The sequence below is a fragment of the Lathamus discolor genome, chromosome 11 (assembly GCF_037157495.1).
Source record: "Lathamus discolor isolate bLatDis1 chromosome 11, bLatDis1.hap1, whole genome shotgun sequence".
Taxonomy (NCBI): Eukaryota; Metazoa; Chordata; class Aves; order Psittaciformes; family Psittacidae; genus Lathamus; species Lathamus discolor.
This window is the reverse complement of record NC_088894.1, coordinates 2,717,753-2,744,856: the sequence shown is the minus strand read 5'-3', so window position 1 is coordinate 2,744,856 and position 27,104 is coordinate 2,717,753. Positions and strand designations below refer to the sequence as shown.

Genomic DNA, 27,104 nt, shown 5'->3' with positions numbered 1-27,104 from the left:
TATTTTGACTGAAATAACCACAGTTTTAATGATCTATTTTGAGTTTCTAGCAACCTGGTCTAGTGGAAGCTGTGGATCGGGTGGAACTAGATGATTTAAGGTCCCTTCCAACCCACACCAGTCTGTGATTCTATTTCTATAACAGACTCTGGTCCTTTCTTTCAGTTACAATTACATGACCTCAGCCCTATGCAACAGAGTTAAATCAAGCTGTAACAACACTGATTCCTCTTTATTTTATTCATTAAATTCCTTAGATAGGAATATAATGTTCAATTCTAATCCTGAAAAAGCAGAGAGAGAGAGAGACTTCTGCTGGCAAACCCATGAAAGCCGGAGGCGCAGGGGGCTCCCCAAGTGTTGCACTCCCTGGTATGAGGTGAGGACAGACACGGCTCAGCCCCTCTCATAACCCCGCTTGGTTTTGCCGATGGGGGGGTCAGTATTTACCGGAGGAGAAGAGGAAAGAAAAGGGGAAAGAGCGAAAACCCCGCAGGTCGGTGGGTGCTGGATGGAGACAACGACCCCGCAGGGGGCCGCGGCTTCCACAGCGCCCTGGGACCGGCACCGGGGACAGGGACCGGGACCCGCCCGGTGCGGGACTTCCCGGAACGGGGCGGCGGGAGGCGCTGACACGTGGCCGCGGCCCGGCAGGGGGAGGGAGCCGGCGGCCGCCGCGATGTGAGCGGAGCCGAGCCGAGCCGAGCCGAGCCGAGCCGGCGGAGGCGGAAGGCGCTGCCCGCATGGCCGCGGGTGCCGGCGGCAGGAAGGTGCCGCTGTGCAGCGCCGAGCACGGCGGCGTGAGGAGGGATGGCGGCGGGGACCCGCACTGGTCCAGGTAAGGCTGGCCCCGGCTTCCCTGCTCGCAGCGCTCTCCCGGGACACCCCCTATGGCATCCCTCGGTCCCTCGCCACCGCCTGATGCAGCTCCAGGGAAAGATGCAGCTTCGGGATGGAGGGGGTCGGGCAGCCTGAGCCGTTCCCTGGAGAGGAGGTGTCGGGAGCGCCCGGTGCTCCGCGTCGGGACCGCGGCCGGTCCAAGCTCAGCATCGCCCCGGTGCTGCCCCCCGCGGGTGCAGGAGGATGGGACCGGGGTACGCGGCCCCACCGCCCCGGGCAGTCCCCGCTGCTTCGCTTTGCCGGCTCCATCGGAGATGGTGGAGGAAAAGGGGAAGATCTGGGATTAGTGTGAAACAAGAGGGGGGAAAAGCCTTTTGAGCTTATTTCTGGCCTGCAGTTATAGTGCTGAGACCGCTGAGAGGTTCTTATCGAAGTGTTCCAGCAGGGATGCTTGTGCTGGTGATGATAATTAATCAAGATAAAGTCTGGAGTAGTTGCTGGGCAGCAGCACGAACTGTTCTTCAAGTTAAGTAATTAAAACATGATTAAGCCCTAACTGAGCACTTTTAACAGTCAGGGGATAAGCAAACGGGCCAGGTTGGATGGGGCTTTGAGCAACCTGGTCCACTGGAAGGTGGAACACCAAGGGGAGGAATTGCCCTTTCCAGCAACAGGCAGCCACTGGATAAACTGAGGTTTATCATCAATCGCTTCCTGCAGGGGCAGCAGGATGATGGCTGCTTTAAACTTCCATCCCAAGGGAGACTTTTCCAGCAGTCAGAGACCTGAAAGTCCAATCAAACCCATGCTTATCTCACCTAAAAGGTCTCAAAAGCAGACTTTTGGCACTCTGATTGCTTAAAATAAACTCTTTTCCCCCAAAGCACTTCGGAATATTCCTGTCTCTCTGTCTCCCCCTTTTTAACTTTTCCCTCTGTGAAACAAGAGTGGTGGGAGAGGAGGAACCTCGCACCAAGTTTCCATGAAGCGAATTTCCATTTAGATGTTCTTCCTCTAGTACAAAACCAACACGTTTGGCCAGAATGAACCCTCCCATTTCCCAAATCTCTTTGAACCCCCTCGATAACACTTTCCCAAATGAAAGTGGATGTAGATGAAGACAGTCTGTGGCTCGAGACAGATGTATTTGTAGTGATTCTGACCATCTTAAGTGCTGCTAGTAATAAAAAGAACCTGGTTAACACGAAGGAGCAGCAGGATAACCATAACTCCCATCAGATCCTTATCTCTATTGCTGTCAGTTACAGAAGCTGAGCTCCTTTGCCTGTTGTTTGGTGTAGACACACGCACGTGGTCACAGCCTGTGATTGAGGAGGCTTTATGGGCAGGCAGAGGGTGGGAAGGGCAAAGGGAGAGCAGCAAGGAGGTGCGAGCAGCCAGCTCATGGCGCAGGTTGGTTGAGTTGGATAAAATACCTCATTGGGTGGTTTAAAGTCAATCTGGTGGCCAGTTTTCAAAGAGCATATGCAAATAAAGAGCTCTCCCCATTTCCCAGTGTGAGTTACTGCCATGAAGGCAAGGTCTTATCAAGTGGGGGAAGTGACATGGGTTCTCCTTTCATGCTCCAACGAAAGACATACCAGGCAGCCTTCCAAGATCCGTCTGTGCTGTCAGTGCAAGGAGGGATCAGCTGAACTGGTGCAGCCGTCTGACTACTACCCACTGCTGGTTTTTCAGGTTGGCAGTGACGAAATTATTACGAGGAACGTAAGGGCGATGAAGAGAGACTACAGGGCCCTGGGACGGCTGGTTAAAGGTTCTGGAGCGCAAGTGGTGTTTGCCTCCATACCTGTTGCAAGCGAGGGTGAAGGGATATATAAGAAGACTCTGCAGGTTAATGTATGGCTACGTGACTGGTGCCAAAGGCAGGGGTTTGGGTTTTTCAGTCACGGGCTGCTGTATGGGACACCTGGTTTGCTGGTGACAGGCGGGATACACCAGTCCCAGAGAAGAAAAAGGGTTTTGGGGCAGGAGTTAGCAGGGCTTATTGACAGGGCTTTAAACTAGTTATGAAGGGGGGAGGGGATTTAACAGGGCCTGTTGGGGACAAGCCCAAGAGGAACATGCTAGGGATTGAAGGATGGCGGGCTAAGGAGGACTATCAATCTCTTGTTTCACTTGTGGGAAAGGATAGCTTTTTAGACCCTGTCCCGCAGGGGAAAAAGGGTACTAGGACTGGCTCCCTGAAATGCCTGTACACCAATGCACGCAGCATGGGGAATAAACAGGAGGAGTTAGAAGTCTGTGTGCGGGCTAAAGGTTATGATCTAGTGGCGATTACAGAGACATGGTGGGACAGTTCACATGACTGGAATGTGGTCATGGATGGCTATGTCCTTTTTAGGAAAGATAGGTCAGCAAAGCGAGGTGGTGGAGTGGCTCTTTACGTGAGAGAGCAACTAGAATGTATTGAGTTCTGTCCGGGGTCGGATGAGGAGCAAGTGGAATGTCTGTGGGTACGAATCAAGGGGCTGACTGGCACGGGTGATACAGTTGTGGGGGTCTATTACAGACCTCCTGATCAGGACGAAGGAGTTGATGAGGCTTTCTACAGGCAACTGGAAGTAGCCTCGCGACTACATACCTTAGTCGTCGTGGGGGACTTTAATTACCCCGATATTTGCTGGAAGACTCACACAGCCAGTCATTCACAGTCTAGGAGGTTCCTCGAGTGCATTGATGATAATTTCTTAATGCAAATGGTGGACGTACCAACTAGGGGAGCAGCGCTGCTAGATTTAGTACTCGCCAGCAAGGAGGGTTTGGTCGAAGTGGTGACGGTCAATGGCAGCCTTGGCTGCAGTGACCATGAGATGGTGGAGTTTAGGATCCTGTGTGGGAGGAATAGAATACCTAGCAAAGCCACAGTTCTGGATTTCCGAAGGGCCAACTTTGGCCTCTTCAGTCAACTGCTAAGGGAAGTCTCATGGGAAAGTGTACTAGGCGGTAAAGGGGCTCAAGATAGTTGGTTAGCATTCAAGGACCGCTTCTTCCAAGCTCAGGATCGGAGCGTCCCAATAAGTAGGAAGTCAAGTAAGGGATCTAGGAGACCGGCGTGGTTAAACAAGGAGCTGCTGGGCAAACTCAAGTGGAAAAGGAGAATCTATGGATTATGGAAGGAGGGGCTGGCCGCTTGGGAGGAATATAGGACAGTTGTTAGAGGATGTAGGGAGGCAATTAGGACAGCTAAGGCCTCCTTGGAACTCAATCTTGCTAGTCGGGTTAAAGACAATAGAAAGGGCTTCTTCAAATACATAGCAAATAAAACTAACACAAGAGGCAATATAGGCCCACTGCTGAACGAAGTGGGTACCCTGGAGACAGAGGATATAAAGAAGGCAGAGGTGCTGAATGCCTTCTTTGCCTCTGTCTTTACTCCTGCAGACTCTCGCCGAGGGCCCCGGATTTCTATAGCCCCAGAAGGAGTCAGGACAAAGGAGGAGTTTGCTTTGGTAGATGAGGATTGGGTTAGGGATCAGCTATGCAATCTGGACATCTGTAAATCGATGGGTCCGGATGGAATGCACCCACGGGTGCTGAGGGAGCTGGCGGAGGTCATTGCTAGGCCACTTTCCATCATCTTTGGTAAGTCGTGGGAAACGGGCGAGGTGCCTGAGGATTGGCGGATGGCAAAGGTCACACCAATCTATAAGAAGGGCAAGAAGGAGGACCCGGGTAATTATAGACCGGTCAGCCTTACCTCCATCCCTGGAAAGGTGATGGAACAACTTATTCTTGACTCCATCACTAGGCATATCAAGGATGAGGGGGTCATTAAGAACAGCCAACATGGTTTTATGAGGGGGAAGTCATGTATGACCAACCTTATAGCCTTCTATGAGGAAGTGACTAGGTGGAGGGATGATGGTAGAGCGGTAGATGTAGTTTTTCTTGATTTCAGTAAGGCATTTGATACTGTCTCCCACAGCATCCTCATAGATAAGCTAAGGAAGTGTGGGCTTGACGATCAAGTAGTGAGGTGGATCGAGAACTGGTTGAAAGGAAGAAGGCAGAGAGTTGTGGTCAATGGCGCAGAATCTAGCTGGAGGTCTGTGACTAGTGGAGTTCCTCAGGGGTCGGTGCTGGGACCGGTGCTGTTTAATATTTTCATCAATGACCTGGATGAGGGAACTGAGTGCACTCTCAGCAAGTTTGCTGATGACACAAAACTGGGAGGAGTGGCTGACACACCAGAGGACTGTGCTGCCATTCAGCGAGACCTGGACAGGCTGGAGAGTTGGGCGGGGAGAAACTTGATGAAATTTAACAAGGGCAAGTGTAGAGTCTTGCATCTGGGGAAGAACAACCCCATGTACCAGTACAGGTTGGGGGGTGACCTGCTGGAAAGTAGTGAAGGGGAAAGGGACCTGGGGGTCCTGGTGGATAGGAGGATGACCATGAGCCAGCAATGTGCTCTTGTGGCCAAGAAGGCAAATGGCATCTTAGGGTGCATTAGAAAGGGAGTGGTTAGTAGGTCAAGAGAGGTTCTCCTCCCCCTCTACTCAGCCTTGGTGAGGCCGCATCTGGAATATTGTGTCCAGTTCTGGGCCCCTCAATTCAAGAAGGACAGGGAATTGCTTGAAGGAGTCCAGCGCAGAGCCACAAAGATGATTAAGGGAGTGGAACATCTCCCTTATGAGGAGAGGCTGAGGGAGCTGGGTCTCTTTAGCTTGGAGAAGAGGAGACTGAGGGGTGACCTCATCAATGTTTACAAATATGTAAAGGGTAGGTGTCAGGATGATGGAGCTAGGCTTTTTTCAGTGATATCCAGTGATAGGACAAGGGGCAATGGGTGTAAACTGGAGCATAGGAAGTTCCACGTTAACATCAGGAAGAACTTCTTTACTGTAAGAGTGACAGAGCACTGGAACAGGTTGCCCAGGGGGGTTGTGGAGTCTCCTACACTGGAGATATTCAAGGCCCGCCTGGACAAGTTCCTGTGTGATGTACTGTAGGTTACCCTGCTCTTGCAGGGGGGTTGGACTAGATGATCTTTTTAGGTCCCTTCCAACCCTTGGGATTCTGTGATTCTGTGATCTTGGCAGGTTTATTTTTCCATCTTTGTTCATCCTGCTTCTTCTTTTGTCCTCCCCTTTCTCAGATGGCTTTTCCTTCCTCTTCCATGTTCTTGCCCTGTGTTTCGTCCTGCCTTTCCAGCTGCCTTTCCCAAACGTTTGTGCAGGTTTCCAATGGCTCCGTTATCGCGCGTCTCCGCTTCCTCTTCCAAGAGCAACACTTCATGTAGTGCATCTGAACATTTAGATAGCACTTTTAAATGGAGATCTTAACGTGCCAAAGCAGGACTGGGGCATGTAGATGTGTTTAAGCATCTCTGGTTTAACCGGCGGAGGACGGAAGCAGTAAGAAGATAACTCAGTTGCCAAAGGCTGCACACAAAGTGGATCCAGCCGCAGATACGGGGCTGGCATTTGGGATGGTGCCTCCAGGAGATAAACACAACATGGAAAAGTCATCAGTGTGTCCTGGGAAACAAATGACTCCCGAAACCACTCTGCCTCTCCCAGCCTCTGGCTACACCCAAAGACAAGGGATTATTCTATCAGTTTCTTTAAGCTCCAGAGATAAAAGGCGTCATAGCACTGGCCACAGGCTGGTCTCCAGTCTCCTGACTGCGCTCTGAGCCAGTGGTCCCCTTCTGTTTCTGAGTCAACACGGTGTTGCAGCTTTAGTTGCATTTTTTGGTGGTGGGGTTATTTTATTGTACCCGTTCCTCACCCTGGTTTTAATCATGACCTTGCTGAGGACTTTATTCCCTTGGAAAATGCAAGGAAGACACATTTCATTCCTGGCTGCTCCATGAATGCCCTTCAATCAGCGTGCAAAGCATGCGTGTGCTGTATCATGGCTTCCCACCACCTCCACCTGGACTGAACAACCCTTTCCAGCTCATATGAGCTGCTGAAATCTGATTTCATCCCTGCTTTTGCTGAAAGCAAGAAACGAAGAGAGGGAATAAACCCAGAGCCGTGCTCGCTGAACACCACTTTGTTGCCATCTGTGGCTCTGCGCAGGGAGTTTGTGCACAGGAGGTGGGCAGGAAACCAGCAACTTTCCCAGGAAAAAAAGCCCAGTGTCCTCTGTACTGCTCTTGTTGGCTGTTAGCGGGTGGATGGGGAGGGAAAAACCCCTCCTCTAAACCCCAAAGCTCCTTTTGACAGCGACAAATCATTAGCTTGGAGCCAGTCTGCAGCGTGACAAAATCAGCTTGAGGAGAGGGGGGAATTCACCTCTCTCTTGACAAGCGTGATGGATTTCCAAGGGAAGGAGGAATTCTTGTTGAGGAAAACAAAGGGGGAGCAGTGAGAGGATGGTCAAAGTGCCTTAGAAATAACTACCTGGGTATTACCTCCCTGCACTGGAGTGTGGGCATGGCTGCTGTGTTTGTGCCACATCAGTCAGGCTGCAGTTGTGGTGGTGATTACTGTAAATTAAAGCCATAGGAAGGCAAGGTGGAAAAGAGATTTTAGAAGGGGGATGCTCCAGTGGGGTTGGGAATGGGTGACAAGGAGGAAAGCAAGTGACCAGGCACAGGGGGACCGCAGGCATGTGCTGGGGATGCTCCCCTGGGAGGTGGTCCCATGCTTGGGCTTGCTGGGTGCCCTTGGTCTGGAGCTGCTGTCCCTTCAGTGTGGCTGGGAGCTGGGTACCAGCATGTGGGCTCATCCCCATCCTGCTCTGGGGTTCTGGCAGGGATGGGCTGGGGACACTGGAGGTGGCTCCTGGTGATGTATCCTCCATGCATCTCCCATAGAGCTATTTCAGTCTGTTTATAGAGAAGGGAACTGAGGTGAAGATGCCCTAGGTGTAGGCGGTGTGCCCCGCTGCCGATGCTTGTGCCCACACCGGCCATGGCACTGCTCCAGTGCAGATCAGGAGCTACAGCTCCCAGATCTTCTCCCACTTCCAGTTATGGAAAACACCCACAAACCTCAGAGACAGCTTCTGGCCAAGAACTGTTGCTGGGGCAGGCTGTTTGTAGCATTGCTAACACAGCTCTTTTAGCACCTGAAAATACCCAACGGCCCAAACCCGTGCCTTGGAGGGGATACTAAACTGTGATCTGATTGATAGCCTCAACTCCAGCAAGTCCATTCTAACAGTGCCCTGCAGTGTCTGCAAACAGACAGAGCAGGGGGAAAGGAGGGAGCAAGTCAAGAGAAATAAAGTTAAATAAATATTTGCTCTGTGGCATCTACTGGAGAAATTCCTCCAGCAGGAAAACACACTGCAAATAAAGATACCCTGTGCTGCTGGCTCCCCTTCCACCGCGGGACAGCTCGGCTTGGGTTTGCTCCTTTAGGGCTCTTGGGCACCCTTGGAAATCAGTCCTAACCACTGTGCCCTGGGCAGGGGACCCGTTCGGTTGGTGGGAGCTGGGTCCCATGGGCATAGCTGGGTGCTTAAAAGCAAAGCTGTGACCTCCCCAGGCACCCAGGGCTGTGTTCAGAGGAGGACCAAGGGACATCAAGCAGAGCTGTTCAAATGTAGGGCTGCTGCCATGCAAAAGCCACCCAGGAAGAGTCATTAGGGCTTGAACTAATTATAGTCTGTCTGGGTGGTGGTTGGAGGTTATGAAATAGGAAGTGTTTTCTAGCTGCATGGCTGCTTCCCTTGGTAAAAAGGGTTTTGGTGCCATGCAGAGGGGATGCACCTGCAGTGCCTGTAAGCAGAGAGGCAGGACAGGTCAGGAGAGCACAGACTGGGCACCAGCGAGCCACTGCCATCATGGGCATCCAATTCAGTCAATTAGGTGTCTCCAGACAAGCTCTGGTGGTTCTCCTGCCAATGGTTTGGGGGTGGCTGCCCCTTCTCATGGAGGGTTCTGCCCCACATAGCTGGGGCTTAGCCAGGACCATTGTGGGGAGATGCTCGGTCTGTCCACTTGGCTGGTGGGATGGGCATGGTGGCACCGATGACACGGATGGCTGCGGCTTCCTTAAGTTTAGATAGGTTTTCTTCTGACTCAGTTTGGTTATCTCCAGCACAGATTATATTGAACCTCCCTCCTCAGTTAATCCATCAGATTAAATTCATTAACACTGATAAAGCTCCACTTCTCAGACAGCTGATTTTACCCCCCAAAACTAGTGTTAGAGTTGTCATTATTCCTTACTCTTTGAAGGAGAACTCTATTTTTCCCCCCTCTGTGCTAGTGGAGGTTTCTCCTGTAACCTTTGCTGTTGTTGTTTTGCACTGAGCAGAACATTGACTCATCGGCAGCCTCTGTGATAACTATAATTAGGAGAAAATGCATTTACAGAGCTCTTTCCTCTGATGCAAGCCCAGCATTGTCCTTGCAGAGGAATAATTCTTGCTATGTTCTCAGGTGGGTGTGGGCACCCAGTGATTACATTTGTCACTCATGTTGTTTAAGTGGATTTTCCTACCTGGATATGCTACCTGCGGAGCAAGTGGTAGTCTGAAGCCATCTCTATCATCTCCGCTTGTTTTGAGCATAAGTCTCTACTGGTGCATTTGAACATATGGGAAAAGAATATGAATGTACAGAGTGGAGTAATCAAAGCATTGGGACTGTGTCAAATACCCAGGGGCTTATTTAGTGCTCCTGAAAAAGCCTTAAAGTCAAGAGAAGAAATTCATGGGATTTCTATCCAAACATCACCAGGGGATGAGGCCTGTCAGGAGAGCATCCCTGCTTGGGAATCCCTTCCCACTGCTGTATCTGAGCTGTGCTTTGAATGGTGTTTGTCCCTCCACACCCCCAAATCCTCCTGAGTGCCCCCAACACAGGGGCTGGGGGTTTGGGTGACTCTGCCCTCCTCATTGGAGTGACAAAAAAGCTTGGGATCTCACAGCATCCCCTCCTGCCTCTGTGCTCTGAAGCCAGAGCTGCCCTGCAGCCTGCTCATTGCTATTGGGGGTTTAAGCCATTAGCACCAAACTGTGCTTGGGCATGGTCATTGCTGTGTTTCCTAGTTGCAAACATGGTACAGACCATGGCAATATGACAAAGAGAAGCAGAGTAAAGGCTGGTTGAGCTGCACAAGTCTTTTTCTCTCCATCTCACACCTATCAGAGCCAGACAAGGTTTAGGGCCAAGGAAGAAATGTCGTTCTAATATCCCATTGAATGCTGCTGCGCTCATCGAATAACTGCTGGGAGAAGAGGCAGAGCTCATCCAGTGAGAAAACTCATAAAGCTCTCCCTTTGCTCCGGGGGAAAAAGCACAATGTAGAAAACTATCTTGGCAGCTAAATAATAGGAGATACCTACGCACATCGCAGGTTGCTGTGTTTTACTTTGTCACCTCAATAGCTGCAGGTTCAATAGCTCAAAATAATCACCGGAGATAACAGGAGAGATGATGGACCTGGTCTGGCAACAGCCCCTTTTGGTGGGTGCAGAAGGTTGGTCGCTTATACCTGCGAGCATCCCATCTTGGATTATCTCAGACACCCCTCCATAACGTTTTCCATTGCCAGTTGCTCCCCGTCTGCCCTCTGATGGGGGATTTATACCCAAGTCCTGCCCATATTGTCCTGCTGGGGCTGGTCTGACCCGGCCACGTGGCATCCAGGAGCCTTTGGCTTCATTGTGCTTTCCCATGGGAAGGCAAAGTTCCTACCACCTTCAGATATGATTGCTTCATCCCTTCCTCTTGCTGTGAGACCAGGTGGGACTCTGAGGGTGTTTATCAGTTCAAATGGCTGAGGCAGTTCACCCTGTGGTTACTCATTCCTCCAGCAAAGATACGTGAGGTTTTCTAGTTCCTGTGTTATTTCGTACGTGTCCACAGTAACAACGGTTCCAACCTCCAGAGCACCAACTGAAACCCTTCCAGTGCCTCCTGCCAGAGGTTGGCACTGAGCTGCTTATCTGCCCTGTCAGGAAACAGCAATAAATTCACCTCCAGCGGGTCCGAGTGCCCGGCGGGTTCTACTTTTCATTGTTCCTTTGCCTCCCCCCGTGACGGGCCATTTGACACGTTTATAAATGGGTTTGTGCTGTGTGGGATTAACCTGCATTTATCATCGTTCCAGGACAGAGGAATAAACGCTCACTTTGGTACACGAAGTGACCCAGGTTGTTTCCCTCGCGGGAGGTGGGTATGTTTAGTAGGGTGGAAAGCACAGAGGTTAATGCCCCGCTATGGTGAATTCCGCAGTCATCTCTGGAGCAGAGCGAGTCTGTTTGCTCAGTGCTTCGTGCTCTGGCCTCTGGGCATAGAAAAAACCAAACACAAATAGTGGGGTTCATACTAAGCCTTTAACTCCATAATTCACAGGCAAAGGGTGATCCAGGCTGATGTTAGTGGCGCTGAGGGGAGGCAGAAGAGTTCAGTTATCGCAGCTTGAAGTTCACAGGAAGATGTGGGTCTCTGCTCCAGAATAACACCGCTGACCTGGAGCAGGAGAAGACTGCTTTCCCACTTATTTCCAGCCTGTATCTTCTGCAGGAGGGGTGCACTTTTCTTGAGGCTGGGTGCTTATGTACCAAAACCTGTATTCTGTTAACGTGTTACTGCTCGTATCATCTTAGGCTTCTTACCAGGCCAGCCTGGATTATCTTGCTCTTCTCTCTCTGGGCTACTTAGCCCCATCATATCTTGTCTCTCACTAAAGAAAACCTCCATCTCCCTCCTGTTTAGGAGGAGTAACAGGCAGCCACCCTCTCTGGGGAATGGGTAGGAATGCCAAATAGCAAATGTTTGCTACCAAGACGGTGTGTCTTATGCAAATACCTCCAACCTCATGCGCTGACCTTTCCTTTGTTATCCTTATCTTTTGAAGAACAGTTTCTAAAGCTTTTGTTTGGGGAAAAAAGCAAACAGGTCCCCCCTCCTTTCCCTCCATCCACAGCAATGCAGGAGCAGCCCATTCCACCTTGCAGCCTCTGGACAGGCGTTATTTTACTGCTGGGGTCAAATGGTGTTTGGATTGAAAGTTAGCATCATTCATAGTCACAAGATGTGTCAGAACCACTGTGCCACAGGGGATTGCACTGACCTTTATGAAGACAGACTCAGCTCGCAAGCGAAGACTGACCCTTGAGTCCTCGCTATGCGGGGATCTACCCCACAGACCATTCCCCATCTTCCTCTCCCTCCTTGCAGACCCGAGGCCCGTGTCTGGACGGTGATGTTGCTGCTGGGGACGTGCCTGCTGTACTGCGCCCGTGTCACCGTGCCCATCTGCGCCGTCGCCCTGAGCACCTACTTTGACTGGGACAAGAAGCAGTCCGGGATAGTGCTCAGCAGCTTCTTCTGGGGCTACTGCTTGACACAGATTATCGGGGGACACATCAGTGACCAGTACTGGAAACTATTCTCATGTTGGCCTCTGCTTGGGCTTTATTTAATGACACTTAGTTTGTTTTTGACCAACCCCAGTTCTAGTCTTGGCAGTGCCAAGCTTCACCCTGGGACAGTGATGGGGTGACGCGTATCCATGGGGAGACGCTTTACGGGGCACTGCAGGTTGATCTGACAGCCGTTGGGGTCTCTCCACCAGCCTCACTCAGGGTCTCTAGCTCTGATTCAGAAGGGATGGGTAGTTTTGTCTGATTAGATTCCTTTGCCTTCAGATTGCTGCAGTAAGTGCTTGCAGGGCGGTATGCGCTGATGGACTTTGCATAGCCAAAATCCCCAGCAAACACAGGGGGTATCCACACGACCATTATGGCCTCAAGAGCTCCTAAACAGCAACTGCCAGGGGAGATCTACAGTCACATTAATGGGCACTTCAGACCAACATAGGTTTTTTGTCACCTGGAAACAGTGAAGAGCACTTCTATACCAACGTGATTCCTCTGATGGAGGTTGTTTTTAGCACTGCTTCCATAATTGGAGTGAAAAAAGCAAACCCACAGGCTTATATGAAAGAAATAGTGGGTGTGAAGCAGGATTTATTTTAGAGAAGTGATAGATGCTGATGCTCTTCACACAGTTCATGGCTGCTGCTCATTGTCCATTTACAAACAGTTTGATCCCAGCAGTGCTGGACAGGAAGGTTTATAGCTGCAATCACTACCCACAAGAAGAAAACGCTTCCTTTTGCAAGCCCTACAGCTTTGATTTGTGCTGCACAGCCCGTCTTCATTTTCAGTTCAGCACCTCCAGTTTTTCCACCCTCTATTCTCATGCACAAGCAAACCCCCATCACAGTTTCCATCATGTATGGAGAAAACAAGTGTCTCCATATTACCGTATCAATTAAAAACCAACTTCCCCAGCTAACTGTAAGGAAAGATCTGAGTAATCACCTGCTCGCGTTCCTTACCGCAGCCACCCTATTCTTAGGAGGGCTTTCCTATGAAATCCTTGGTGAGGAACACATGCCTGGAAGAGGTACATCATCCATGCAGTGCACTGTGCTATTTCATTGTGTTCCTCAATAGTTTGCAAGCAAAACCCCGCATGTGAACAGGCAGATCTGGTGCAAAGGAGCAGACGGAAGAGAAAACACCATCGCTGAATAAGAAAAGCAGGATGGTGACGGCAGCTTGAGCTTCCCCTCTGTTAGAGCCTTGAGCACATCAGTGTGGTGCTGTCTCTAGGGTTGGTGTGCTGGAGCTGGGTGGGCAGCACTGGTGGCCAGTGTCCTGGTGGGAGCAATCCCAACTCACTGCCTGCTCCAGGGGAGGCTGAGGTGGGAAGGGACAGGAGGTCAGAGCTACTCCCGGGGGGCTAAAGACATTTGTGAGGGAAGAACAGGTTTGGCTGAAAGGTGGCTCTTAAAAACAGGCTGAACAGGGAAAAGCCCTTGGGTCTTGGCTGGGGGACTTTGCCCTTTCGCCATCCCCTTGGTTTTGATAACGTGGTTTCTGTGTTCCAGAATAGGAGGTGAGAAAGTCCTCCTCCTGTCAGCATCGGCCTGGGGGTTCCTCACGGTGCTCACCCCGCTGCTCACCCACATCACTTCTGCACATCTCGCTTTCATGGCCTCCTCCAGGTTCCTCATGGGGTTGCTGCAAGGTGAGACCCATGTCCTGAGCACGTGTCTGTGTCTGCCTGCCCAGGGGCTTCCTTGCACGGGGGCCCTTGTGCAGTGAATTCAGATGCAGGCCACATGCATTGCAGTGCATGGACCCTTCTCCTGCACGTCTGAGCCATCCTCTGCCTCAAAGCTGCCTCCACATCCAGGACGTCCACTGGAAAAGAAAGTGACATCTCTAGAGAAAGCCATTGATGAATCATTCCCCTGTAGAAATCTCTGTGCCAGGCAAGGGCTGCCGCTTCTGAAACCATCCCTGTTCCTGTTTGGTTTTCCACGTCTTAAAACCCCTTCAAAGCACTTGGCTAAAATCAGTCCTTGCTAAAACTTTTGGATCATTTGGGATGATTTTCCTTCCCTCTTGCCAAGCTGCAGCACTTGGGAGCTGGTGGGATAAGTGCATTGGCACTGATGGATTTACAGCAGCCGAGGTAATGATGAAACAAGGGATTACGGAGAAGGCCACAAACCAAACTTCCACGGTGATGGATTCACTTTCATTGCTTTATGCCCCTGCTTTGAATTCACCAAAGGCTTTGGTGCTTTGTCTCTGTGTTTATCTCCTGCTGGGTTCTTTACATTTGCTGTTGGTTTGCTCTCAAGGGCACAGGAGCCTGACTGCTCCCTGCCCTCCTCCCATTGCTTGTAGGGGTGTATTTCCCATCTCTGGCCAGCCTGCTATCCCAGAAGGTCCGTGAGAGTGAGCGAGCCTTCACCTACAGCACAGTGGGGACCGGCTCGCAGTTTGGGTAAGTTCAGAAGGCTTTGAGCAGCGAGCGGCAGTCTCCAGACATCCGACGCGATGAAATGCCATTGAAGAGTTGGAGGCAAAACTCACAGCCCAAACTGCATGTGGCTTCCTGGGCCCTTGAGGACACCGGCTGCAGCTGAGGAAGCCTCAGGCAGTTGCTGTCGTGCATGTCAAGGGTTTATGTATGGTTTTAACTTTCTTTTCAAGCCAGACTTTGAAGGGTGCTTGCGACATTTGAATTGCTATGGGAAACAGGCTGATTCGGTAGGAAGAGCAAGGGCTGGCCTGAAACTGCTCACCTGTCCTCTTTGATAGATGGGGTAATATGATTTCTTGTGTTAATGGCCATGAGAATATTCTTTCTAAATGGAAGGGCTGCTTAAAGGCCAAATAGAAATATTACTGTGTTTAACCACTTGGCTTCCCAGTGTTATACATTCTCTGAGATGCTTCCTGCGCACCAGTAACCCCATGTTCTTTACTGACGTGCGTGTTCCAGGGGTTGGTGAGATCCTTTCATGGTTTCTACAGCCTGAGTGAGGATCTGGCCCAAGATGCCATACAGGGAGCAGGGCAGGTTCCAAAGACACAGTGTGATGGGGCTGATGTGCAGCATCTCTTTTAAGTGCATTTAGTGACGTGTAGCATCCACCCCAGGGAGCATCTCCCGCTGATGCATCCGGTCCCAATGCTCTTGGCCAGACCTGTAATCCAAGGGTGGTTTTCCTTGCAGGACACTGGTGATTGGTGGTGCTGGATCTCTCCTCCTGGACTGGTATGGATGGGAGAGCGTTTTCTACTTCTCTGGATTGCTCACTTTGCTCTGGGTTTACTGCACCTGCAAGTACCTGCTGAGTGAGAAAGGTAAATCCAGTCACCTGTATCCCTTTTGCTGGCAGTTTTGAGCTCTGGCATTGCTGATCTCCTGTTCCAAGTCCTGCACTGGATTATATTGCTGCCAAGAGCCTGATCCGACTCCTCGGTACTCTTAAGTACCAGCGAAAACACCACACAGAGCATGATCTTCAAAGTGGATTAAGCTAAAGCAGGGCAAGATACTTATTCCAAACAAAGAGCATTTACACATAGAGCTTTTAAAAACCAGTTAATCTGGAGTGTCTTTTCCGAGGTAACTGTCTGGCAGTAATTCCACACATGGGGAAAGCCTTACACCTGGCTACAGCATTATTAGTACAGTGTGATGTGTAGGAGCCCAGGTCATCAGGAGCCTGGCGTGTGCCTGATGCTGCACAACGTACAATCCTGGTCCCTGCCCAGGGGATTTTTCTTTCATTATAACAGGAGATATAACAAATGGGTGAAGGTGGCTGGATGGGAAAAGTATGTGGATACAGTGGGAAAATCTTGTTCCATATGGAAAGGTCTTTTCATGAGCATTCAATAGCGGTATAGCCAAAAAACAAGGGTGAGAAGGAGATTAAAGGTGGCTGTAGAGCGGCCTCCCAAGGCTCCCTCCAGCTGCACAGAAAATTACTGATCAAAGCTTCCCTTTGTACGTTTTCTTCCCTGCAGAACTCATCATCCCCATAGACTGTTTAATGAGAGGCCTCTCCATATCCAAGCAGACCAAAGTTCCTTGGAAGCAGCTGTTCAGGAAGGCACCGATATGGTAGGCAGCTCCGGTGGCCTTGAGCATCAGCAGGGCTGGGGAGCAGCCTCCTTCCAAGGGCTTTTCCTCCCCTCTGTGCTTATTTCTTCAGCATATGTGTGTTTTGTCCACTTATTTATGTATTTGGGAAACACAACCAGCTTTTCTAACCCCTTCTGCATAAATACAGAACTAAAAAGGTAAGCTTGACAAAAGGGTTTATGTCCTATCCAGAGGAATGTCAGGCTTCAATGTTACTGGCAAATCCTTTTCCTTCACAGGCTGTTTCCTGGATGTCGTGTGCTCCTCTAGAGGGATATTCTCCACCAGTCTGGTTGGAAATGCTGCTTGTAATGGGCTCCTAAGAAGTGGTGCTCGGGGGTGTTCTCATTGCTGGCAAAATGTCTTTTTAATAGCTGTTTTTCCTTCGGGATGATGCATTCGGTACTGAAGCTCATCCAAGCATGTTCCCAAGTGCTGTATTAAGACAGGGAGGAGGGTGGTGGGGCTGCAGGGCAGCAAGCCCATTCCTGCCTTGAATAACCATGGAGCATCTGCTGATAACAGATCCCTAGGAAGCCCTAAACACCTCTCGGAGCAGGCCAGCTCTCAGCACTTGGAAATGCACTCACGCAATTGCTGCTGCAGTTAACCTCGCTTGATGATGGGCACTGGGTGATGAGGAGGAGGAGGAACCAGCAGTGCGGCGAGTGGCAAGCCAAAAGGAGTCATTACCCATGGAAACAGCAGGAAGCAATTGTAGCACTGTGAGGGATCCCTTTATAGACCAGGAACTGACAGGTTAGGTTGCTCGAGTGCCCTTTTCCAACGTGACTTGTCCCTCCTGATGGTGTCCTCTCTGCTGCGTGTTTCCAGGGCTGTCATCATCGCTCAGCTGTCCACGGCCAGCACGTTTTTCACTCTCCTCTCCTGGCTGCCAACTTTCTTTAAGGAAACTTTCCCCGAGTCAAAAGTAAGTTGGCCCCGAGGCATTGCAGGTCTCTGTGCGCATGAGGTCGTGCTGGGTACCAGCTGAAATGGGTTGTTAGGGAGGGATACGATGGCAGAGGGAAGTGGTAAGAGCAGGCTGGGAAGCAGGAGGAGGTGGGAGGTTTCTCTATGGGGTTAAGAGCTGTTATTCCCCTGTACATACATTTAGAGGTGCATCCTCCCTTCAGGTAGGCAGAGGGTGGTTTGTAGTTGCTTCTTTAGGGATGCCGAAGTGAGGTGGAGCTGGAGCAACTTCATGATGGGGAAGAGAAGGTTATATTAGGCTTTTGGACTGCTTTTCTTCTGAGGTCTCCAAATGGCACAGAGCTCATGACATTAATGCAGTTGCAAATGACCACCATTCACATTTGGGTTTTCACAGGGTTTTTAACTGTACTGGAATTGTATAGCTCAGGCCTGAGAAAATCATAATTACCTTTAATAACACATACTTCAAAAGTACTATAACAGCTTCCCTCTCCTCAACACCAATGATGCTCCCATTCATCAGAAGCCTAGGCAGTGCTCATCTGGGCTGGGAGCTGGTATTTAGATCTTGTTCTCAGAAACTCAAGACAATCTTTACACAATGGCTCTGTTAGGTTTTTATACTTTCCAGAGCTCCTTACAAATGCCTTTTCATATTACATGTGTAAAGTGCTTTATGGCAGACTTGATATTCATATTAAAATCATGTATTAAAACGAGCAAACATATTGTAGTGACAAGATCTGTGCACCTCAAGTAATGTGCTTGTGCAGCAGTAATTTACCATCTGTTCAGCATTATATCATGGTGCCTTTATGTAAGATGCTCTATGAGCATTCCTGCATCTGGTAATCGCTTCATATGTTTTAATATAAAGGGGCTTGAGGATGCTTGATTTTAAAGGATGGGTGATGATCCTGAATGTGGGAAGCCTGTGTCACCTACTGGTCAAAGTCCCTTTCTGCAGGTGGGCTGCCTTCACCACTGCTGGCAGCCCATGAGGATGGAGGTGATGGAGGGGTTTGGCTCCAGGTGATGGGCTGTAGGGATGGGCAGTTCAGAGTGCTGGGATTGACTTGCTGAGCAACCCCAGTCTGTGTTAACAGACACCCAACCACAAGCCCTATAGGGTAACACTTCCAAAAGTGACCGAGCCCCAAAGTTCCGAGGCACTGAAAGCTGAAGATGGACCCTAATGTGATGTCTAGGAACAGGATTATTCAAATCCAAGATCACCCAAGAGCTGGCATCCTAAAACCAGGCAAAGAAGGGAGGGATGCCCCCATGGGGTGACAGGCCCTGAGTGAAGGGGGATACCCTGGGGATGACGGATGGTTCAACCAGCTGAGATGATGCTCAGCCCAACCCGCACTGATCTCAGCTCCTCGTGGGATCTAGGCACCAAAACGCCTCTGATCTGCTCTAATCCTGATGTCCAGTAATCATCTGTGATTACAACTGCAGCAAGCTCGCTTAATTGAAAATAGGCCAAAATATGTTGCTGCCCATAACACTTCCTAATCCTGGCATTAGAAAATTCAGCTCTGGTCCCTCAGCTTTACAGGGATGCTGCTAATGAGGCTGAAGCTGATGGCGGAATTCTGCCGGCAGCTTTACTGACGACCCACAGGGCAGAGTAAAGTCTATGCTTGCTTTGCAGGGCTCTGTGGCTCTGCCACATCACCTTTAGGAGCAGTAAACTTTAATCCCTCTTTCCCAGAGCTTTCTGCCTCTGCAGGGTCACCAGGGTGAAAGGAAAGACAAGAAACCCACAGATGCTGCAGCCCTATGATGCTCCTGATACCTTAGATGCTTTGGGGTCATGCAGGGTGTAGCAGGGAGCTTGCTGTATAAAGGGGGTAGAGGTCCTGCAAGCAGTCCTGATCACTCCATTTGTTTTCCTTTCTGCAGATATCACAGACTATCACATAAAGTGTTTGCAAAGAAACTCGCCTCTGACAGCAAACCTCTGTTGACTTTTGCTCCCTTTCAGGATTGGGTGTTTAATGTAGTCCCCTGGCTGGTTGCGATTCCGACAAGCTTGTTCAGTGGGTTTCTGTCTGATCATTTAATCAGCCAAGGTAAGAGCTCTTTTGGCTTTTTCTCAGCTCTTATTTTACGTGATGTGGGAAGAGGACCTGGGTGGGAGGAGGTGGGCTTGTTGGTAGGATGAAGACCCAGCAAATAGATGTGAGGCTCTGATTTGAAAGCAGAATAAATACTTCAGGGTTCAAATCCCATCCATGTGTTTGGGGCTCCCTTTGATCTCACTTGCAATATCCACCTGGAGATGAAATCTGGCCGCATGAAATCCACTGACCCTGTGGTCTTCTAGCTGGAGAACAAAGAGGCCTGGTGAGCTGTGCTTAACTCCAGTTCTCCCTTTCTCTTCCAGGGTACAAAACCATCACCATTCGCAAGTTCATGCAGGTAAGAGAGCTGAAGCCACAAGAGAGACACCTGAGTACCTGCTGGGCTCTGCTTACATGGCAAGATTAGGCTTCTTAAGGAGCTGGGTTGGTGGTTATAGGCGGAAAGAGGGAAGGGTTGAAGACTGATCGGTGATCGTTATGTACGGGAAATGAAATACAGCACAAACCCCTGACCGAGGAACAGAGCGTGGACCAAAAGTAATGCTGAGCACAGAGATGTGTGAGTGCTCCAGAGAGGTTTTCCTTCCCAGGCAGAGGCCAATCGTATGCTGTCACTCCCTTAGATACTGAGGAAGTAGCAATACAAGGATGGACAGACATAGAAATGCTGGTTGAGAGCACAGCGTATCCTCCCAGCTCCGCAGCATCCCATCCCTCCGGACAGACATAGAAAGGCAGGACACGAAGGAAAAAAAGGCTTGAGAAGCACCTGGTGCATACAAGCTTTTGCCACTGTAGAAGGGAACAGTTTGTCCATGAAGGACTTGCTTTATTCCCTACAGAAAATGTGCTGCGGTGTTTGATTTTCCCTTTCTTCCAGGTCATTGGCTCCGGTGTCTCGAGCATTTTTGCTTTGTGCCTGGGCCAGACCTCCAGCTTCTGCAAAGCAATAGTGTTTGCCTCCGCCTCTGTTGGCCTCCAGACCTTTAACCACAGGTAACCAGCGACAGCAGCAGGAGCTGTGGCCCTTAGCTCTTACCCCACACTTGGCATTTCGGGTTCTTGGAGGAAGCTGTCTCCGTCGTTACTGTCAGAGCAAGAAGTGGTGCTTGTCTGAGCATCCTGTGTTGGTCCCTGTGAGGGTGGCGGGGTTCAGTGGGTTGGAAATGATGCAGCAAACCTCTAGTGTGGGGAAGGGCTGGGACCAGCAGGGATTAGGGAGATGAAGCAGGGAGGGGATTGCATTTTTGCCCCTCTAAACACTTGAAGTCGAGTCCTTTTCCTCCTGGTACTCTCTGGTGCTGCTTCACTCTCAGCCTCTTCCCTCCTTTCTCCCACCAGTGCCATTTATTGCCTTGGTCCTTTCCTTTTGTTTGACAACTGAACTCTGGGTGAATGATGAAAAAGGAGCCGTGCTCCATTAAAAGAACCATTTTCCGTCTGTGTTTCTCACTAGTGGCATTTCAGTGAACGTACAGGATCTGGCCCCCTCGTGTGCTGGCTTGCTGTTCGGTAAGGATTCCTGTGGGAGGGCTGTGTGTGCGGGGGGGGAATACAGTCATCAGCAGGAAGGTTTGAGCTCTGTGCAATGTCTATTCCATACGTGCAGCCTCAGCTTCCTCCTGTGATATAGCTGCTTTCCTTTACAGGTGTTGGGAATACAGGTGGAGCCCTCCTAGGTAAAGTACCTTCCTCAATCTCAGCCGCTCCTGGGCAGTCCTATCCTTGCAGGAAAATAGGATCTGGACCTGGAGCCTTTGCATTTCTTTCTCTTCTCTCCCATCCCAGGTGTCATTTGTGTGTACCTGGCCGGTTACCTGATTGAAACGACCGGCTCCTGGATCTCTGTTTTCAACCTGGTGGCTGCTGTTAACAGCATTGGCCTCTGTGCATTCCTCCTGTTCGGAGAGGCCCAGAGGGTGGACACAGACTCTGCGTATATGGACCTCTAAGGATGAGTCCAACAGGCAGCCCAAGGGCAGGAGAGTGTCACATCTTTGTGTCATCATTGCACAAGTGCCAAAGAACATATTTTTTTAGGTGTTTAACAGGAAAACGTACATTGGGACCAAATACATTGTGGGTCTGGATGGAACCCATGGGAGAAAAGAAATATAGAGTTTACCTTGTGCTCAGGGCATAGCTGATGGCCTGCAGAGCCATTCCAGCTCAACATCTCCAGTGAGGATACAGCCAGTGTGACCAGTGTGCCCCAGTCTGTGTGCAGTGGACAAATACCACGTGGCTGAAGCAGCTCACACACGGTGTGTCTCCAAAGGCTGCTGTGGTTTGGGACCACAGGGAGGGTGGATGGTGACAAGTGTCCTCTGAACTGAATGAAAGGAATAACCCAAATGGATGTACCTCTGACCTTACCCTCCCTCGCGTGCCTTCGTTTGCAGCCTGCTTGATAGGTACAAGCCAGGCTGAGATGAATTCCAGGCTTCCCTTCAAGGGAAGTCTTCTGGCTGGATGTCTACTGTGGACCCAGGGGCATGAGGTTGCATTGATGCTGAGCTGGGATGCGGCAAAGCAAATCTCTCACATCAGCTGAGCCCATCTTTGCTCAAGGGCTTCCATCTCTCCTGGTTGGCTTTACTCCATCCCTGAGCCAACAGAGAGCAGCTCCAATGTGAGAGCCAAGCTAAGGTGCAGTCACCCATGGTCAGGCATAGCTGGGCTGACCTCATGGTGTAGGTGCAGCCAAGGCATCCCCTGGGAGCTGTTATGCCATATGCTCTGAAGGTATCGGAAGAGCAGGTCACGTCCCGTACTATGGATCTATTCTCCCAAATGCTTTTTTGCTTGGTTAGACACATCCTCCATGCGCTCCCAAAGGGACACAGGAGACTTTCCAAAGAGCCCGCAAGGGGCAGGTTTTGTTTCTGTCTTAAGCATAGAGCAAATTTCTGCGCTGGGGATCCATAGCACCGGCTGGGGATCCCTGCGGTTCCCTGTGTCAGAGGACACACAGAGGCTGTACACGCCTCTGAGCCTGAATGTCTTAAGTTATTTATGAATATTTTTAAATCTAAGTGCCAAATTCTGTATTTTATGGACTTGAGGCCCGACTCTGCTTGTTTTGAGTGGTTTCCCCACAGTATCTCTAGAAGGGAAGGATTTACCAGGCTCCGGTGTCTGGTTTTGGAGGTTCTATTTTAAATGTGACGTTTCGTATTAAAGCAATTCACTGCTTTCCCTCCCACCTCCTGCTTACAGCCTTACCCTTTCATTGCTCCAGGAACCTTCAGCTGAGCCTTGGAAGCAGGTTTCCCAAGGGACCTCATGGTACAGGAAAAGCTTTAGGTTACCCCCTGTTTTTCCTTTTGTTTTGGCCAAATTTCGTCTTGGAGGGTGTGTTGGAACCATGTAAAGTCTCTGAATGGCTGAGTTTATAGTGCAAATACTGACAGCCTTTGAATTGCAGAGCCATTAATGGGTGCCACTAAGCTAAGCTATGTTACTTACAGGGATATTAAGAGATAAAGATGTGACTGGCTGATGTCTTTGCAAGAGAATATGGGATCCCTGTGACCAGATGGGGGCTGGGTTGATAAGAAAGTGGTTTTTTCCTCCTTCTGTGCTTTTTTGTCTCTAAAAGGCTGGTTGCTACAGTCCTGTATCTGAGCTGCTGCAGAGCCAGGACACACGAATGCTGCTGGGAAGCCTCTTAAAATCAGTGGGTAAAATAGGGAGGGCACACAGAGCAAATGCAAGTCAGGCTTGCTAAAGAGGCCAGAGGCTGTGGGGACATCTCTGCCAGCCTTGTCCCTCACCCAGTCTGAGCAGGTTGTTCGCATGGCCTTTCTATAGGGAAAAAAAGGGATGTGGGTTTCTTTTCAGCATCTTCCCTGGGCGTTCGTTGTTGTAGGTCAGGAGCACAAGGAGGGGATTCTGGTTCTCCCTACTGCTTGCACCATCTCTTGGGGAAGAGCTGATGGGTTTAAATCACTCGCATTCAAAGTAGGCAGCTTGGCCACCCCTTGGCTCCGCAAACTGGGAGATGTGGAACTCATCTTCAGTAAGAAGTCAACGTTGCTGCTGTGCCTTCGCTGTAAACTCAGCTAACACGCTGGTGGGCAGTCCAGGTTACCTCTCTCTGTAAACTGGCCAGCAAGTTAAATATCTGAAGTACGTCTGAGGTTTCATTATGTTCGTGCCTCTGGAGAAGTATTGAAACCATTTTACACAGCCGTGCTATTATCTGTTTAAGCAACCTTGCCAAGGCTTGCTGCCTGAGAGGTTTTGTTACGGAAGGATCTAACAGAATAAAGGCAGTGAATCATTTTCACACTGTCTGACTTTCCTGTGTATGCAGAGGTGCTAATCTGCGTGATCAGTCCGGCCAGACAGAGCTCAAGTGCATTTAATGTGATTAACTCCTCAGGGCTGGTGCGAGAGGATGGGGAGGCTCTCCTGGGAGAATATGAGGGTTGGCAGATTTTCACAGCATCCTTGTGTGTGTTTGTACGTTGGGCCTCGGAGCACATCCATCTACATCTTACTTTTCAGCAAAGCCGTGGTCAGTGCAGCATCAGGAGACATGGTCCATTATCAGTTGTTTGAGTAGCAACACAAATGAAGCAAGGCTTCGGTTAGGTGAGATATGCCCCCCCCGGAGACATCGCCTTCCACCTGGAGATTGTGCTGATAGAAATAGATCGATCCCTTCTTTGCATCCTCGCTCATAGGTTCGAATAGATGCCAACAGAGGGAGCTGTTAGATTTGGGATGTGGCAGCTCCTGGCTGCTGAGAGCTGCTGAGCCTGGCCCTGTCACAGCTGGCACAGCTGGCACGGACAGTGCGGATGGTATGGATGGTTTACCTGGCACAGATGGGCAGTGATCAGAGCCCTGGCTGGTGGCTGTAACCGACAGAGCCAGTGCTGAGGAGTCCCAGGACCTGCTGCCCCAGCATCCGTGTTCCCTTACTATGTGGCAATTGTACAGTTAGTATGGAAGGGACCAAAAGTTTGGGAGAACCTGTTAAAAAGGTAAATAGCCACCAAAGGAGTTTCCAAACCTCATCTGCAAGGTCAGGCAATCAAGAAGATATCTCTAAGGACTGCAGAGTTCACTCATTTTCTCCTCAATGGGTTCAGAATAAAGCAACATGAATCTTTGTGGTACGAAAATGATGGTGAAGAGTTTAGCAGAGTGCGAATTACCCTCATCTTTTCCTGTCCCTTTGCTCCTCTTATCAAGGAATGGACAGCCCCTGATATACACCCGGGAGCTATTTTGGCCTGAAAAACTCTATGAAGCCACAGACCCACCTTAAACCCAGCCCTGCTGTTCTTCATGGGATCCTACAACTGTGTAAAGCCTGAGATAGAAGGATAAGCTCTGCCACATTCCATAAATTATCCAGCTCCCAGGATAATTACCCCGTCTGCCAGGCTGGATCCTGGCTTTCCAGCCTGCCGTGGGCAAGCAGGGACAGGTACTGTGCAGAAGGAGCTGGGAATCTGATACTGGGCTTAAAGGCTGGTTAATCACAGTTATGTTGTATTGCTGCTGTGCGTTGGGATTGATGGATCGGTTTGCATTTAAATAGTTTGGGGCATATTCAATAGCTGGCATTGGAAGGATTCTGTTTTATTGCACTTTGCATAACACAAAATCAATAAACACATTCAAGCAGATGGAAAGCAAAACAGGAGGAAAATAGCACAATTTGGAGGAGGAAAGAAATAGCAAAGAGCACTTCTCGCTGGTACTTTCGCCTTGAAAACACAAGCAGATGCTCTCCCAGCAGAGACCTGATCTAGCATCCACCTGCCAGCTCCCCAGGGCTGGGACGTGCCCCAAAGACACCGCAGCTCTGCAAAGGGCACCCAGCATCGTAACAAGCAAAATATCACCATTTACTGCAGCTGTGACCTACTGCACGGCACATAATGAGGACTTTTCCATTTCAAACTTTAATGCAATAATTAAGATGTCCATTAAGGTCTTTACAGTTTGACTGCTTGTAATTAAAAATGGGGGTTATGGGGGGGGGGCGATGGCAGAGAGTTGCGGTCCAGGGCATCAAGCTCATGCCAGCAGCTTGAAGCGCTCTTCCCTTTTTAATTCCCTCTTTTATTTCTTCAAACCAACTTCCCTGGGTTTGTTTCTAGAGTGTCCTCAGTGCTGGTGGCCTGAAAACATGTGAAAAACAGTCTTAGTTCCATTAGTACAACTTAGTTATAAGAAAGAGCTTTTTCCCTCTTACCAAAAAAAGGGTGCTCCTGGGCTGTAGTTTTTGGGGGTGTTTCTGTGCTCTCAGGCATCACCTTAGGCCAGGCTGCCCCATCTGATGGCCCCACAGCAGTGCCGGGGACACGGTGTGAGCCAGGACAGCAGAGCTCCATCAGCAAAGAGTCACAGGCATAACAGAAACTCAGCATGGCCATCAGCCACAGGAATGGTAACTGGGGTTTTATGCTCCAGTTGGTGTCCAGACTGGTTCAGCTCCCTGTTTACACAGTTGCTGGTGCAGGATTAAGGGTGAGGTAGGTTTTAATCCAACAATGAAAAGAGAAGAACCCCCCGCCATATCAACCCACATCTTCCAAAGTCTCTCAGCTCCCGGAATGCTAAAGTCCCATTATCCAGTAATAGGATTTGGCGTCCTAAAGCTGTACTGAAATACTTGTGAAATTTTGCTCCCAAATCACCAGATTTCTGCACAGGATTAACAAAAATTAATGATTTGACTGAGGAAGTGGCTGCCAGAAAAGCTTCAGCTGATCCCTTGAATCCCTTCCCAAATTGCTTTCCCTTGTTCTGTGCAACTGCCGATTTACTAGTGACTTACTTCTGCTCTTCCAAACGCAACACTGGCTGCGACCTCCTGGTGCTTTGGCATTAATGATTCTTTCATTGATTGTTTTTCAGTTCAGCTCCAAAAAAGCCCCGCTTCCATGGGAGACAATGGAAAGGTGCACGTGTAATAATCACGGGTAGGACTTTGCACACAGAAATTAGCAACCTCCTCGCGCACGCCCTGCAGCCTCATTAAACACAAACCGCTTGCGGTTGACAGGGGAGTTTCTTGTGCAACCATTTAGGCTCGTTGCAGCTGTTAAGTTCCTTTCATGTTGGGTTTTATTCCCCCTTCTTAACAAGTCTCAGACAAACTCACTCATTTACAATCTCCCCTGTGTACCTGAGTTACAAGTGAGGCGGATGCTTTCATGAGGTTCATCCTTGTCCCTTCAGATGCCTGGAGCGGGTGTGAACGGATCATGGGTGATTCTATGACTTCGCTCTTATTTTGCCCCATAACCCTGGTGTCACGTATTTCCCAGCTGCAGTTTTGCTGCTAAACCCAACCTGCTCCATCCCTAACAGTGCTCAAAGCCAGGTTGGACGGGGCTTGGAGCAGCCTGCTCTAGTGGAAGGTGTCCCTGCCCGTGGCAGAGGGTGCGACTGAATGAGTTTTAAGGTCCTTTTGAACCCAAACCAGTCTGGGATTCTATGAACCTGCTTGTCAGGTCCATGCCACCATCCTCCAGCATCCTCCCTCTGTCTTCTCCATCCTATAGTCCATCCCTCTCCTAGCCCTTTAGCAGGTCTGGGGGAGGTGACAAGGGAGGATGTGCCCTCTTCTTCTGCACCCCAGACCTGGGTATTTACTGGTTATTTAACAAAATAACCCCCCTAAGCAAGTATATTATCAGCAAGAGCATAATCAGATATCAGAGAGGAGATCTTCAGGTGAGTAACTGATCATGATCTGTTGTATTTCGTTGTATTTCAGCCCATCTGGGGCACAATTGCACTTTGCAAAGGGCTGGAGGCTGCAGTTCCCACTGCAGGAGCCACCTGGAGCAGCAAGAGCTCAGCAGAAA

The 27,104-nt window shown here is 49.9% G+C and overlaps 1 protein-coding gene across 2 annotated transcripts; it reads left to right on the top strand.

The window, feature by feature from the left end:
- The first annotated feature begins 467 nt into the window (after nucleotides 1-467).
- On the top strand, nucleotides 468-23,557 carry SLC17A9 (solute carrier family 17 member 9). 2 transcript variants are annotated; one of them, XM_065691571.1, is made up of 13 exons: nucleotides 470-838; nucleotides 11,957-12,154; nucleotides 13,677-13,816; nucleotides 14,485-14,584; nucleotides 15,320-15,450; nucleotides 16,120-16,216; nucleotides 17,072-17,168; nucleotides 19,167-19,254; nucleotides 19,569-19,603; nucleotides 20,147-20,262; nucleotides 20,723-20,778; nucleotides 20,916-20,945; nucleotides 21,055-23,557. In XM_065691571.1, the coding sequence occupies exons 1-13, from the start codon at nucleotides 744-746 to the stop codon at nucleotides 21,216-21,218; spliced, it is 1,347 nt and encodes a 448-aa protein (XP_065547643.1). In that variant the 5' UTR covers nucleotides 470-743; the 3' UTR covers nucleotides 21,219-23,557. The 2 variants fall into 2 exon arrangements, with proteins under 2 accessions (XP_065547644.1, XP_065547643.1); XM_065691572.1 differs by lacking the exon at nucleotides 11,957-12,154 and having other exon boundaries at nucleotides 468-838.
- The last annotated feature ends 3,547 nt before the right edge of the window (nucleotides 23,558-27,104 follow it).

Bases quoted from the DNA above. Each gene is read 5' to 3' on its own strand.
- SLC17A9 (XM_065691571.1), top strand. From the start codon at position 744: ATGGCCGCGGGTGCCGGCGGCAGGAAGGTGCCGCTGTGCAGCGCCGAG. The intron at 839-11,956 runs GTAAGGCTGGCC...CCCTCCTTGCAG, and splicing joins GGGGACCCGCACTGGTCCAG to ACCCGAGGCCCGTGTCTGGA. The intron at 16,217-17,071 runs GTAGGCAGCTCC...GCGTGTTTCCAG, and splicing joins TTCAGGAAGGCACCGATATG to GGCTGTCATCATCGCTCAGC.